The sequence below is a fragment of the Miniopterus schreibersii genome, assembly GCF_964146895.1.
Source record: "Miniopterus schreibersii genome assembly, chromosome: 4".
NCBI lineage: Eukaryota > Metazoa > Chordata > Mammalia > Chiroptera > Miniopteridae > Miniopterus > Miniopterus schreibersii.
Window position 1 is genome coordinate 64,272,909 of NC_138105.1, and position 15,674 is coordinate 64,288,582.

General features: G+C 56.5%; 1 protein-coding gene across 1 annotated transcript; it reads right to left on the reverse strand.

Annotated features, from left to right (window-relative positions):
• Positions 1-1,818: 1,818 nt before the first annotated feature.
• EFNA2 (ephrin A2) lies at positions 1,819-15,033 on the reverse strand. The gene is made up of 4 exons (XM_081136875.1): positions 14,717-15,033; positions 5,381-5,694; positions 3,752-3,817; positions 1,819-3,197 (listed from the first exon to the last, which is right to left on the reverse strand). Exons 1-4 carry the CDS (start codon positions 14,863-14,865, stop codon positions 3,076-3,078), a joined length of 651 nt encoding a protein of 216 aa, XP_080993001.1. The 5' UTR covers positions 14,866-15,033; the 3' UTR covers positions 1,819-3,075.
• Between the last annotated feature and the right edge of the window lie 641 nt (positions 15,034-15,674).

Here is a 15,674-nt window from a genome sequence, read left to right on the forward strand (position 1 = left end):
AGTGAGGGGTGTGAGATGAGTGGCCACTTGGCTAGGGAGGTCAAGAGGTGACATCTGACCTGATCTGAAGGAGCTGAGAGCAGGGCAGTGATGTACCAGGCAGGGAGCACAGGAAGTGCCAAGGCCCTGAGGCAGGAATTTCTGTATTTACCCACCCAAGGTCACTTTCTGTGTCTCAAAAATAATAAATGGTTATCATATCAAAATATATAAATGTATAATATTGCCCTGGCCAGCACATGCCCAGTGGTTAGAGCATCAGCCCGCACCCCAAAGGGTCGTGAGTTCAATTACTCATCAAGGGCATGTACCAGGGTTGCAGGTTCGTTCGATCTCCACCCCAGTTGGGGCATGTCTCCCCCTCCCTCACTCCCATTCTCTCTAAGAAAATCATGGAAAAAATATCCTTGGGTAAGGATTAACACACACACAAAAGCTAATAATTTAAATAATGATTTAAAAATCCTTGTAATCGCTAAAAGGTGGAAACAACCCAAAAGTACTTCAGCAGATGAACAGATAAACACAGGTGGTCCATCCATCCACACACTGGAATATTACTCAGCCATGAAAAGGAGTGAAGCACTGACACTCACTACAACATGAATGGACCTTGAACACACAATGCTCAGTGAGAGAAGCCAGACACAAAAGGCCACACAGTGTGTGATTCCATTCATGTGGAATGTCGAGAACAGGCAAATCCAGAGACAGAAAGTGGGTTCATGGTTGTCGGAGCCTGGGGGTAACTGCTGATGGGGACAGATTTCTTTTGGGGGTGGTGGAAGGTTCTGGAATTAGAGGTACTGGTTGCAGAACCCTGTGAATGTACTAAAAATTGTGCAATTGTACTTTAAATGGATGGATGGTGTGGTATGTGAACTATATCTCAATTTTTTAAAAAAATAACAAAATCGAAGTCAACTGCTAAGATTCGGCCCCATGATCCCGGCATTTAGTTCTCTCCCTCTAGCTCCCTCTGACCCTGTAGCTGGGTTGGAGCCTCGGGGTCCTCATGATGCTCAGCATGGGCAGGCACACTCCACCCCCTGCCATTGGGCAGGGGTAGTCGGGGGACACACAGGGGTCTTTGTGCTGTTGGTCGGCCTCATTAAGAGGCAGCCCCTGTCACCAAGCTCAGCACAGCCAAATCATTAGCTGAGAGCTTTCCCTTGTGGCAAACTGTGCCCAAGATGCTGCAGTCCCAGGGGATGGCACTAAGGTACAAGCAGCCTCGAAGACCAGACCCTCAGCCCTACTGGGTAACCCCCAGCCTCTCTGTGCCTCTGTCTGGGGCTACTGGGGAGAAGGCCCCTGGGACCCCTCAACCCACGGACACATGCCTTTTGTAAAACCAGAAAGGGATTAAGAGATGACAGATGCCCCTGGCCTGGCGTGGGACAGTTAGGGAAACTAAGTCACACGGCAGCAGAGCTTAGCAATGGAGATGTCACAGAATTTGGTTCCTAAGAGACCCATCATGTGCTCCAAGGGACACTTCATAAGCCCCTGCTGTGTACTCAGAGCCAGCCTGTCTTCCCTCCATCCTCCCAGAGACCTCTGGGGGACAAGGGACTCACTTCCCACTTCTCAAAAGGGGGAAACTAAGGCCCATGGATAGCAAAGAAGGATATAATGCCCCATAAAGTGCTTATTCCAGGGCCTAGCCCCCAGAAGATGCACAGATCTGAAGAACCAATCATGATTGTCCCCAGATGTTCCTCTACGACACCCTTCCCTAGCAGGGACCTGACTCCCAAATTAGTAGCTCAAAGCACTCCTCTGAGGGTCACCAGCCCCTAACGCAGATGCACACACTAGAGGTTTATGATCATTTTATTATTAAAAAATACAGAATCCAAAGTTGATTGTGATGGGAAGGGGAGAGGCCCCATCGCCAGCTCCAGGCATGGCACCACCACTGCCCATGCCAACCCCTACAAAAGACCCCCGAGCTGGCACGCCTGGTGGTCTCCCAGCAGCTGTGCACCATATATATTTATATATAATATATATAAAACACAGATCAGGAAAGGTGGATAGAAATATGAAATCTGTATAAATGCTCTGTTTGCTTCATTAAAGTGTCTTTGGGAGGGGGTTTCTTTTTTTTTTGGTGGCAGGCCCACCCCCCTTTTTGTTGTGTCCTGTTTTCTTTTTTCTTATAAACATTATTAGTCATAGAGTAGAGGAGAGGGCTCTGACAAATGAACAACCTTGTTGCAAAGTGCGGCTTCTACTCTAAAAAGTCCACCCCACCCTCCCACCAAAATAAGACCGCCATGAAGGTGTGAGAAAAAAAGAAACTGTCCAGTTCATCTTCAGGAATACAGTAAAAATAAACCACAGTATATACTTCCTGGCTCTATTTACAGAAATGTAACGTCTTCTCGGGCTCAGGGGTGATTGTGAGAGGCTGTGGGACAGGGTGGGGAACTGTGATTTGGAGTGGGCCGGGACTCCACAGTGGCCTCTGGTGAAACAGTGTGGGTTTCCAATCTGGGAGACAATCACCAGGCATGAGGAAAGTGGGGCTGCGGGGACAGGAGTCTGAGATGGGCTCAGATCCCTGGGTCAGAATCTGGGGGTCTCACCTTGCCCCTTCTGCCTCATACTGGCCTGTCCATCTGAGGGGCATCTGAGAGGTCCGTAGTGGCCTTCAGCCAGGGCCCAACAAATGGAACCACGAGACTAGGGGTTACTCATTCCTATCCCCCAGGATGGCCAAGGACCTCCCATCCATTGTGTTTCCTTCCCAAAGTCACTGGCGACAGCAAGGAATAAATTAAATTAAAAATTCAAGCCTTTCTGATCCAACCATGAAAAATAAACAAACAACAAAAACTAACATTGCTGATAGTTTCTCAGGTTCTCCAGTGCCCCTCATGAGATGGTCTGGCAGAGGCTGTGCTGATACCCTGCCCCTCGGGCGTCAGGGGCTGTTGGCTGTCCCCTTCCCTTAGGGCTGGTTCTGGAGCAGGTAGACAGCCCCCTGTAGGCGGGGGCAGCACCAGTCGTGGGAGAGCCAGGCATCTCTATTTGGTCTTGGATTCAGTCGTCCAGGTAGGGCCGGGACTAGGAGCCCAAAAGGGTCCAGAGCACTGGGACAGTGCTGAGGAAGAGCTGGCAGCTGTCCAGGCTACTGCACGAATTATTGCTGGTGAAGATGGGCTCAGGGGCCTCATATAGGGTCTCATCTGGGGGACAAGGAGATAGGACAGTCAGCGGCAGCCCATACCCCTCCCTAAGTGGCCACCCCTGCCCCGCCAACCTGCTTCCTAGAGCTTATCCCGATCTGGTCACTAAATGTCTTAACCTCAGCTGCCCCTTGGGGCACTAAGATTTCTGTCCACCTTGGTTGGGGCTGTGCCTCATAAATAGCTGGCAAGCAACTAATGTGTGCCTGGCACTCCGGTGAAGTCTCAAGGCTGCAAGAGCCCCCTTGTCTCTAAGTGTGGCTATGGTGGTTCAAGAGCTCAGAATATGGGTTCTTTGGTCCATCTCAGGAAACTTCCTGATGCTCACACCCAGGGGTTATGGCCTGGCAATGGGCTTCGACCTCACTCTTGAACGTTGGCCTGATTTGCATATGGGGAAACTGAGGCTCAAGGGTGAGCCTGCCATTGCTAAGGTTGTGGGACTCCCCAGGCTGTGCTGTGATCATCACCTGACTCTACTGACCACTCAGTGGGTTCCCAATGAGGACACAAGAGTGGAGATCTGGACCCTGCCCAATTCCCTGAATACTTACTGGTTGGCCGCACATAAACCTTCAGCCGCAGGCAGGGCCGGTCAACAGCATTGGGTGGTGTGGCAGCTGGAAAAGAGGGGTTGTGCGTTAGTGGGGCAAGGGGCTCTCAGTGGCCAAGACCTCCTGGCACTGTAACCCTCTTCCCCAGGATGGTACCCCATCCTTGACCCCAGGTGAGGATCCACCCATAACACTTCTACATCAAAGACCCAGGCACAGTGCCCCCTAGTTCCCAGAAGTCCTCCTGCACATGTTCCCTCGTCCTCCCTTTGCTGAACTCTATCCTCAGAAATGGGAGGTGTCTGTGTCTAGCTCCACCTTATCCCAGAGCATCACAGAGCAAAGTATAAAGGTGATAGATAAAAATATGTTTGTTTTCAATTGATCAGCTAAAACTCAGTGTAACCAAATGGGATCAAATCCCTGCTCTCTGGGTGACTGTTGACAAGTCATCCCCCATTTGGGCCTAAGCTGGTACACAGTAGATACTATGAAAATTATTACTTCTATCCGGGAAACAACAGAAGCCAGTTACCCTGGGAGGGAGGCTTATTCCACCTCTTCTGGAGGAATCCACACTGCAGAGGTCATACGGAAGGGGAAGCACACTGGGTCCTCATGCCTAAAATGCCACCATTATTGTTCTCTGCTTCCTGGCCAATATGACAAGGGTCCTGGCGGGGTGTGTGGGTGGTTCCACAGCTTAACCATGAATCAGGAGGGAGGGGGCTGGCAGGGAGCACACATGTAAATAGGTGTGGGCACCCACAGAGCTACAGTCAGGCCTGTACCCACCTGTCCTCTCAGACTGTCCTCTTGTCTTTGGCTGCCACCTCTGCCCCACCCCCCAGAAGCCCCTCATTCTGAGAGATGAAGATAAGAGCAGGTAATAAAAATAACATTTGTCACAGAGATAGGACAAATAATTACGATTATGAAACTCCCATCTCAGAAAGAAAATGTAATTTTTCTTATATTACAGAACTTAATTTATAAACACCTTCTTTCCCCTTTCTTCCCTTAATTAAAAGGAAAAAGTCCAAATAGAACAGAAAAGGAGGAAATGGGGCCTTGTGGAGTTTAATTTGACACAGCAGGAGCTGGAATGTGGAGGAGCTGGGTCCCTCCCCCGCAGCAGGGGGTGGCGTGGCAGGGGTAGGGCCCAGGGGACCCCTGCCCAAGCTAGGATGTGCTGGGCAGAACAAGGGCTCTGCCCTCTCCCCTGTCTTTGACCAAGCTCCACTCTCTCGTCAGACTCGGTATGCCTCAGTTTACCCCCTCAGTGCTTTGGGAGGTGGACAGCCCTGGTCTCAGTGTGGTACAGACTGACTGACGGTCATCGGTTCCCCCAGCACAGATGTCCAGTGGCTGATCCAGAGGCTGAGGTCCCACGTGCGGCCTCAGCCCCGCTCTGAGCCTGTTTCCCAACGTGCAAAATGGGGGCTCTGACAGTGGGGCCTCCGGGGCTTGCTGGGCGGTTAATGAGGAACACCCGAGGCTAATTCCGGGACGGGCCAGCGCGTCCAAGGGGCAGGGCCGAAGCTCCGTCCCGCCTCGGACCTCGCCGCCCTCCGCGCCCCACGCCCCGTTCCCCGGCCCCCCGCTCCCCGCGCCCCGCCGCCCACTCACAGATGTAGTAGTACTCTTGGCCCGGGCGGAACTCGAAGCCCAGCGAGAAGGGCGTGAAGAGCTGGAACTTCTCGGAGAACTTGAGCGGCCCCCCGGGCGCCGCGGGCCGGTTGCACTCCCAGCGCTTGAAGCCGCGCTGACGGTGGTCGCAGGAGGCGTGGCCCTCTCCGTTGACCATGTACAGCACGTAGTGCTCCATGCGCTCGGCCGGAGGCAGCGGCGCCCCGTAGTGCGGGCAGTAGATGTCCAGGTAGTCGTTGATGCTCACCTCCACCGTGTATCCCCCGCGGTCGTCCGCCGCGCCCGCGTGGAACCTGTAGGCGGGACCCGCGGTCAGCGCGAGGAGCCAGCTCGGGGGGGCCGCGGGGCTGGGATTAGAAGCGTAAAGGGAGGCGCCCGAGCGCGGCCGGGTCGAGGGATGGGAAAGGTGATGGGCGAGGTCTGTGCGGGGCGTGGCCACACGTGGCGGCTGCGGCCTTAGGAGACCGCTACGCGGGTGCCGAGAGATTCCAGAGTGCGAGCCCACGGTCCCCTGTCTGGCACGCACTCCCACCCCCGGAGCCCCGGCTCAGCAGACAGGTCACTTGACAGGCGCCCGAGCGGTTGGAGCTGAGGGGAAAGGGCTGCCACCAGGCATTCTGGGAAACATGCAAACGAGCAGGTACCACGTGGTTCGGAGCCCCCCCCCTCCCCAGGTTCAACATCTGGGCCTCTCTTGGCAACAGGCTTCTCAAAAACTGTTACCCACCAGGAAGTCCTTCTCCAGAAACGTTATTACGGCTTGACTTCAACACCCCCTCCTCCAGATAACCCCCCATCCTGCCCACACATGTAGCCTCCTTAGCTTTCCTTCTGCAGATCCGCCTGCCCAGAAGGCCCAGGGTGGCGCCGGGGACACAGGCCCAGAGTTCTGCCCTCCTCCGGGCAAGCTCTGCCTCAGCTTACCCCCAGGTGGTGGGGCTGAGAGTGAAGAACACCTCAGGCATTCCCTGGGCCTAGCTCAGAGGTGTCCTGGGCACAACCCCCCAGTCCCACCCCTTCCATCCTGTGTGACCCCAGCAAGTACCGCAACCTCCCTCAGGAGCCTCAGGGATCCGGCATCTGTCCCCCAAGCTCCTGGTCACTCCACCAGGTTCCCCCACTTATGACATCTCCACGCCCCCAGCTCTGACTCCCAGCCTTTGCCAAAGAGATCCCTTTATTATTATTTTTAAGTACATTTCTATTGATTTCAGAGAGAGGATGGGAGAGGGAGATAGAAACATCAATGATGAAAGAAAGTCATTGATGGGCTTCCTCCTACACACACCCCCCACGGTTGGGGGGGGGGGTGCCGGCAACCGGGGCATGTGCCCTGAGAATTGAACCCTCACCTTCTGGTTCAGAGGTCAACACTCAACCACTAAGCCAAGCAGGCTGGACAGGGAAGTCCCTTTAGACTGTGTTGCAGCCAGAGCCCCCTTCCTTGGGGAGCCCTCCTGACCCAGCCTTGTCTTAGGAGGATGGATATCAGCTAAGGCAGAGATCTGGCAGCTCCCCTTCCATCACTACCTTGGGTTACAGGCCAGGGTGAGATGCAGGGAGGGCCCGTTACTGCCTCTGAACCCACCCTGCTAGCAGCCCAGCCTGTGGGAGGGAGCTCCACACAGCCCCCATGCCAGGAGCACTAATTGGCAGTCAGCACTTGGGGGGCCACTGGATTATCAGATGGTAAAGACTGGCCCCCTGCTGCCCCTGAGATGCTGCACCGGGCAAGGTGAGGGCTCCTGGGACCCCCCAGAGGTGGGAATGAGGCAGGCAGAAGACCCTGCTCACTTGTTCCTGTTACCCCACCCATCACTACAGCAGTGATTTTGAGTCTGTAGCTAAGATTGAGGCTCACAGAATTTCAGTTCTGGGAACCGGAAGGAACAGATTCTCCCCCAGTCCCTTCCCCATTCTATTGGGTTTGTACAGGGATGGGGAATTCATCCCACCTCCCAGAGGTGGGAGGGTTTTTGTAGAATAAATATGTCTGGCAGCTAGACTCAGGAAGTGTCAGGCCAGGTTCAGGCTGGGACAGGGTCAGGCTGGGGCTAGGGCCAGGCTGGGACGAGGGTCAGCCTTGGCTGCCCCAAGGCTAGCCAGGCATGGGTGTCTCATTGACAGGCCATGTCCTCCAGCCCCTTGAGCTTGATCGATCTTCAGGCTTTTTGAAAATTTTCACGCCTTCCCAACCCCATTAAAAGCCCTACTGATCAGCCAATAGATGGCAGTGGCAGCTGAGCATCCACTTGGGGGCTGATTGGTACCCATTCCAGGCCCTGTAGGGGAGACTACAATGGGGGCACCACGGAAGGGGTGCCAGGCTGGAAGGGTTGCTGTCCTAGCCCCCAACACCTCTGGGCCTCAGTTTCCCTTCCCGTCCCTGGCATGATGCCTGGGGATACACACGTAGGCTGAAAGAGAGCCTGGCTCTCTGCAGGGCTTTTCTGAGATCAGAATGGGCTTGGGAAGGTGGGGCCACAGCATGACCCTTTCTTCCTTCTCCACTTCTGCCTGTGTCCCCCATTATGCCTGCCTTCCCTCCACTCCTGCACTGGATGCCACCATCATTCTCTCTTCACCCTCTGAAAAGCATTAGAGACCAAGGCCGCTTTCTTTGCTGGATCAGAGGCCAGACGTCTGTGCCCCAAAAGGCTGGCCAGTGTCCTGGCCTCCCAAAATCCAGGGCTCACTTTTCTGAACGTCAATCAGACTCTGATCCAATGGCTCAAAACACTTGCATCACTCAGAATAAAACCCACAGTCCTCCCAGGTCCATAAGGCCCCATGTGGCCCCAACACAACCACCCTCATCACCCTCTACCTGCCTTCCAGCCACACCAGCCTCCTGGCTGTTCCTGTTCCCACCCCAGGGCCTTTGCACATGCTCTTCCCTCTGCCTGGAATGCTTTTCCTTGACCCCCCCCCCCAACCTTATCACATATCTCATTACAATATCATAGTTTTACCTCTACATAGTCCACTGTCTGCGCCCCTGGACCATGGGGGTCTGCCTCCTTTTCCACCGCTTTCCAGTGACCAACACAGACCCTATACACAGTGGCACTTAATATATGTTTGTTGATCAAACAAAGGCCAAGGACTCAAAGTGTTTGAGTCTTAGGGAGTAAACAGTGGGGAATAGAGGACCCCAGGCAAGGGTGTCCCAGGAGAAGCTCCCCTCCACCTGAACTCTGGCCCCTTAAGTGGGCCATTTTTTCCCCTTCCTGGATCTAAAATAGCAATGGCCTTGCTGTGTTGGCATTCCCACTTCCAAGTTGGCTAGTGAGCCAAGGGTGAGCACCTCCCTCCGGCCTTTGTGAGGGAGAGGCCCAACCCCAAAACCAAACCTGGTTTCTGGTGCCCTGGTGCATGCAGTACAAAGCCTTCATTTCCTCCATTGGGGCCTTAGCTTGATATGAAAAATACTCTGTGGTTGTAGCAGATAGAGATGGAAATTCTCACTAAAGGGTTAGTGACTGACTTGGGATCTTTCCTAGGCAGAGGGCTCCCCAGGCTTTCAGACCTCCTGCTCCCTCCTCCAGCCCCACCAGCCACACCTTTGCCTCCACCTAGTTCACTCTGCCAAAGTCTGCTCCTACAGGCAGCTCTCCCAGCCCTGGGTGATCCCTCACCCATTAGGGCTCCCTGACCTGTCCTTCACTGCCACCCCAGCCTTGCCAGCTGCCTCCTCCCCACAACCACCTGGCAAAGCTGCTAATTAGCTCCATTTGGACAACTGTCAAGTCATTAGGCACTAATAGCAAAGCAACTAATTGGGAATCTCACCCAAAATGGTGTAGGGACTTCCCAGGCTGGAAACTGAGGCACTGGTGGGGCGAGTAGCACGCCAGGGCCCTAGGTGCCCATCTGGCACCCTAGTGGGGCAGAGTCCACTTGTCCCTGTCTGCTGCCCCCAGTGAGGCCCCTAAGGCCTCAGCACCCACCCCCAGGCTTTTGAGGGGCCAAGAAGATATTTCCCAATCTGAAGCCTGGCCACCAGGAAGGCGGTGGCTGGGTGAGGGACCTCGGGGAAAATTAGGGCCCCAAAGTACTGCAGGGTTGGAAATGACATGTACAGCCTTGTGGGTACAGGGATACACTGAGTGCAGGGGCCCCAGAGATAAAGCAAGAGGAAAAAAATAGAGCAGGGTGCGCACAATAGGTGGGGAGGTGACACAGAATTAGCTATAGCCCTGGGCCTCAGTCTCGGTAAGACATGGGCCAGATGTACAGGACTGTCTTCCCCTAGAATGCACGCAGTGTCCCAGACATTCCTTTGCCAGCCCCAGACCTGGCTGTCTCTTGGAGGGGGTGACACCCAATTGGGCTTGGTTTCCCCATGGCCTTGGATGACTCACTTACTCTGGGTCTGTGAAATGGAGGCACAGGGTGAGTGGGGGTTAGGGAGCTGCATGGCTTGCAGGTGGTCTGGGCAAGGGGACAACTTGGCCTGTGCCTTGAATGGAGCCCCTTGAAGCCAAGATCCTTGGGTTGACAGGGAGACCAAGGCATGGGGTGGAGTGCCCACAACAGCCAGGTGGATGCAGGGACAGGCATGAGGTGCACCTGCAGCAGGGTCTGACTGGCCGCCAAAGTCTGATTGAAGTGAAAACAAAACCCCCCAATGGCTTTTGTGCTCATACACCAATCTAGGACGGGGGCAGCATGGTGGGAGCTTAGACCTTTCTCCACACACACACCCCCTGCAAAGGCTCATGGCCCATCTGGTGGATGGGGGACACATTCTAACCCTCCCTCTGGACCTATCTCCCAAAGAGAAAAATCCCCACAGGGACAGTGTGGGACATGGCTGGCCATGTTACCTATTCCTGAAGTAGAAAGGGGCTGTCACAGAGAAAACCTGACTGAGGGGGTGGGACTTCCACCCAGCCTGGCCCAGGGGCTGCAGAATGGCCACTGGAAAGAAATCACTGCCTCCCAGACTCCCGTTAATGGACCTGCAGCCCCCAGAACAACTGCAACCTCCACCCATGACCTGAGGGACACATGATCCTTGAGGGGACATCTGCTAGGGGCCCGGGAGGTGGGAGACGCAAGCCTCGTCCCCAGCCCAGCTCCCAGGCAGGTAGAGGACAAATCCATCCGTGTCTACTGTTGGCTCTGAACCTCCATCCCCAATCCTCAGTTTCTCCCTCTGATAAGACCACTCAAGGTGGTCCATGGTAGGGAGGGACCAAGGCTGGGGAAAGGAGGACCCACTGGCCCATCAGACCACAGGAGGCCTTGCACCCTAGCTCAGACCCAGATGGAGGGAGCCCAGGCCCCCAACAGGTGGGAGCATCTCAAAACTGCCCCATTCAGCCCCCTGGCACTGCTGTCCCCACCCTGGGACATCACTGTCATTGTGGATTTGGGGGCCTGGAAGCCACTCTTGCCCACAGAAGCTGCCTTGGTTTCCCTTCTCTGTGGGAGAGGCTCTCTGTGCCCCTTAGAGTCCTACTGCCTTCTGCTGAGCGGCACAGCCTGCCAGCCCCCACTTCACAAAGGAGACACAGGTTCAGAGCAGCCAAGCCACCACCTAAGATCACCCCCAGGGTTCTAAGACCCACAAATCCGAGTCCAGGCCCTCCCACAGCCTCCTAGACCCCACCTTCTGGCCCCAAATCCCCAGATCCATTGGTTCTTGCTCTCCAAGCCCTGTAAGCTGGGGGTGTGTGTGTGAACTTTTCTTTCAAACAAAACAAAAAAACCTCATGTGGCAAAACATAGCGTCACCCCTTTACAGCCAATCCTCCCCCAGCCCAGAGACCCAGGCAAGGCTGATTGGGATGGGGACTGGATAAGAGGCCTCATACCTACAGCAGAGGAACATCCTCCCCAAATCCCTATTTCCCACCAGGTCATTTGAGAGGAAATGTGGGTGCTGCTCACCTCATAGGCAGTCTGGCTGGTGGAGGGCCAGGGGATGGTGGCCGGAGCCCGAGATGCCTAGTGGGGTAGGCACTAGGCCCAGAGCCCCACCCATGTCGGCACAGCTGGATCCAGTCTGGCTGCAGTGTTCCATGGTACCCACTGTCAACCTCAATGGCCCCTCTACACCACAGGCAGCATGGGGCCTGAGGGATCTGGACAGGTCTCCCAGCAGGGACCAACTGGCCCAAGGAGAGTATAAAGGGTGAGCAGGGAGGGCAGACTGTGCCACCATCAGTGAGGCCCTGGGACAGCCAGAGCCAGGCTGCACACACAGACAAGCATGTGCTCTCCACAAACAGACACACATGTGCACCCCCCACACAAACACACACATTCTCCCCATGTACAAATATGCAGATGCACATAGGCAGATGTACCCCCAGATACCACACACATTAAACATACAAACATACTCCTGCAAATGTGTTACACCCTCCACACGTGTGCACTCCGGCATAATCACATAGACACATGTGCAAACAAGTCAGGGCAGCCATGCACACGTAGGCACATATGTCACCCTGCCACACAGACCAGCATATGGACCATATACATAGACATGCACCTCCTTGGGTCCCTAGGACCCCCGCATGTCAGGGACAAGACCATGCATCAACACATACAGACACATCCTGCAGACCCTGCACCTTCCATGGGCACAAATGCACATGCAGCTCCACACTTGGCCAGTGGTCAGGCCAGGTGAGGGCGACCAACCCAGCCCAGCCTGGTTGAGGACAGGCCCAGAGATGCCCAGTGGCTAACCCAGGGATGGACAGCAGTTGGTGGGTGTGCCAGGCGAGGGTGGCTGGATTGGCACAGGGCACAACTCTATGACAACAGTAGAGATGGGTACCGGGCTCCCTCTTCGATGAAGTCCGAGGGCCAAAGGAAATAATCTGCACAGCAGGACATAATTTGGGAAACAGCCACATACTTACTACCTCAGTGCAAGTACCAGGCCCAGGCATGGGAGGGTGCTGGCCTCACTGCAATGCCACCAGTGCCTGTCCATCTCCACCTGAGTACAGCCACCCCTCAGGCTCCTCTCTTCTCTTCTGCCCTTCTGTCCCCAACTCCAGCTGCCTAGCCCTAGCTCTGTCCCCTTCCTCGCAGTGCCTTTTGTGTGTGCCCCTCTCAGGGCACACCCCCCTTCTCGTTTCTATGTCTCCTCAGCTTGCCACAGCCACCAATCTCTCTGATTTGATCCCATCCTTGTCTCTCCCAATCAAGCCTGTCTCTCATCTCTGTCTCTGGGACTGCCTTACACTTCAGGCTTGTGCCTCTTCAGGCTGTGGTCCCTGCACTGAGTGCCCTTGGGAAAGTTCTATTCCTGAGTGCCCTCAGACCCTGAGGCCCAATACCACCCTCCTTCCAAGACATCCCATCACTGGGCACATGTTCCAGTCCAGCCACCCCTGGACACTAAACCTCCCAAGGGGTCCCCAGGCACCAACGTTCCCTTTGGCAGAGCCCCCCAACCTCAGCAATGAATGAAGTCCTGATCTGGAATCACCCAACCCCCACCCCCATCACAGCTGTCAGGGGGGTCACCTCCCACCTGGGATACCCCAGGCAGGAGGACGAGGGTCAGATGAGAAAGGTGTGCTGGCCAGGATCTACACCAGACAAGCAAGGCCATCCCCTTAGGTGGATCCTCAGAGCAGGGCTGTTGGGTCAGCAACAGGAGGTGGCTGAGTGGTGGCAGAGCCAGGACCTGGCACCTCCTTTCCCTGATGTGATCCTGCCAGCAGCACAGCCCTGCGGCAGGTCGGGCACAGGGCTGCCCCAGACCCCCTTCTGTTCGGGTTTGTCCCAGTTTGTTTGCAGCTCCTCATGTGTTTGGCATTTACTGGAACAAAGGACAGGCCATGACAGGGACAGGGATTTTGGAGCTGAAACCAAAAACTTGGTCTGGGAAGCACTGCCCGCTGGCTCCCTGCTCAGCCGGCTGCAGGGAAGAGCCTTAATCAAACCCACATGTGACCAGCAGGGCTAGCGGCAAAGGGACAGACGGGCTCCAAGGTGGCCTGGCCAGCCCTCCTTGGCACAGGGTCTCTATCCTGGGCTCCAGGGTCCGACCCAGCAGCTGGGCAACTGAGGGGAGTGTCTGGGCGTACTCCCTGCCCCCACGGCGGACACTGGCCACCCTTGTCCCAGAGCCTGCCTCAAAGACTGCTGTTTATGCAACTTTCAGCCCAAAGCCTTGAAGGCGGCAGGGAACAGTGGGGGGACGGCAGGCTCAGAAAGGCGCTCTGCACGACTTGGAAACGAAGAGAAAGTGACCAGTGGCAGAGGGACAGGGAGCTGGGAGGCCAGCCACCTAAGCCCTGCCACCATGGGAAAGCTGTGTGACCCTGAGTGCTGGAGTCGATAATCAAGCCATGGGACCTTGGAGCCCTATCTCCCATGGGACCCCAGACCACTCCAGCCTTTGAGACCCAGGGACAACCCAGAGGGAGGTTTCTGCTGATGTCCAGGATGTGGTCAGTCACCAGCAAACTTTCCCCACTTTGTCTAATGGGGGCTTTTGCTGACCCTCAAATTGTACTTGGCACCCAGCACTGAGGAGGTTGTATAGGCAGGGCAGGTGCTGGCATCTCGGCAGGCTAGGAACAAGGCCACCTGAGTCCCTGCCCCAGTTCTGCTCCCTTGCCATGACCTTGAGCTAGCTGCTCATTCCCTCTGCCCCTCAGTGTCCCCATCAACACTATGAGGATGGGCAAGGGTACTACCCATCAAGATTCCTGGGACTGACCCCCAGCTCCCTAGGTACCCCAGTCTTCCTCATCCTACAAAACCTGGACCAGAAACCCCCTAGGGTGAAGGTGGACGCTGGATCAGCAGAGAGGGACATTCCAACTTCCTCAAGTTATTCTGGGGACCTACTGGCAGAATGTACCTACTGGTAGAATGTACCTGTGGACCCAGGGGACCACGGTTCCCCATCTCCAGGTACAGCTCAGTTGCCAAGGTCCCCAGGAATCCCCACCAACTCTGAAAGGGGGTTCCCTTCCCTGAAGAGGCCCAAGGATGGGGTTCCCCAAGTCTGGAAGGGAACTTAGGGAGCTGCACAGCGTCTGAGGGTGCCAGAGGGGATCCCCAAACTCCTGGGGATGGCGGCACTCTGGGGCATGCACGCGCAAGTCCCTCAAGACTGCATGGCAGTGGGGCACCCTGGAAGGAGAATGCATTAGCAGCGCGAGTCGCCCAAACTCCGAGGTTGCTGGGACTCCCTGGGGGCTCCCACGGGGACCAGGTGCCCCCACTCCAGAAGCAGCGCGTTCGCAGGACCGGACACACGAAGCTCAGGGCGGAGAGGCCAGGCCTGGTCGGCAGGGGGAGGGAGATCCGGGGTGCCCCCGCCCCGCTCACCTGGGGTTGCTGCGGTTCCAGTAGACCGCGTAGCGGTCCGAGTTGGCTCGGGAGGCGTCCTCGGCGCGGGCTACGGGCGGCGGCGGCGGCGGCGGGGGCAGGAGCAGCAGCAGCAGCACCGGCAGCAGCGGGCGCTGCGCGGGCGCCATGGCCCGGGTCCGGCCGCCACGCTCGCCTGGCGGCCGCCTGCCGTCCCCACCTCCTCTGCCGCCGCCGCCGAACAGGCGGGCACAGGGCTGGCGGGAGGAGGGCGCAGCGGCGCTTGGAGATCCCCCGCCGCCCCCGCCTGGGCGCGCACGACCTCGGGCGCCGAGAAGTCAGGCTGCGGCGGGCGGGGGCGCCGGGGTCACCCGGGCGCCGGCCCGGCCGCAGGGACTCAGAGCACGGTCCACCGCTGCTGCCGCACCCGCCGAGGAGGGGCCGGGGCTCTAGCCTTTGTCCCTCCCGAGCGCTGGGAGGGCCGCGGGCGCCCCCTCCTGCCGTGCCCCGGCCACGCGGGGGTGGGCGGGGGCTCCTGCCTCAACCGCGCCCCCGGCCCCAGCCAAAGCGTCCCAGACACATCCCAGGCCCAGGCTGCTTGGACCCCCAGGTCGTGCCCCAGAGATCCCATCATCACCACGTAGCCCTGATGGAGGTTCCCTAAGTTCCTCTCCGTCACTTCCATTCAAGCCCATCTGCAGAGCCAGATAATTCAAGGAGCAGGAGGAACAGAGATGACTCACCCCATCTTTCAAACCCAAATCCTAAACCAGACTGAGCCCACTCCACCTCTCCAGTCCCACCTGGTGGAGGTTTTTGCAGTTGGGCTGACCAAAGTCCACTACTGCCCCCTGGAAACCCCCAGGACAGTCACTTCTCTTTGAACTCCTGTTTTTTCATCCAGGAAATGGGACAGAAGTCCCTAACTTGGCACCTTCAGCAGATAAGTCAACATGCATAAGTCTGACAAGGAGAGAAT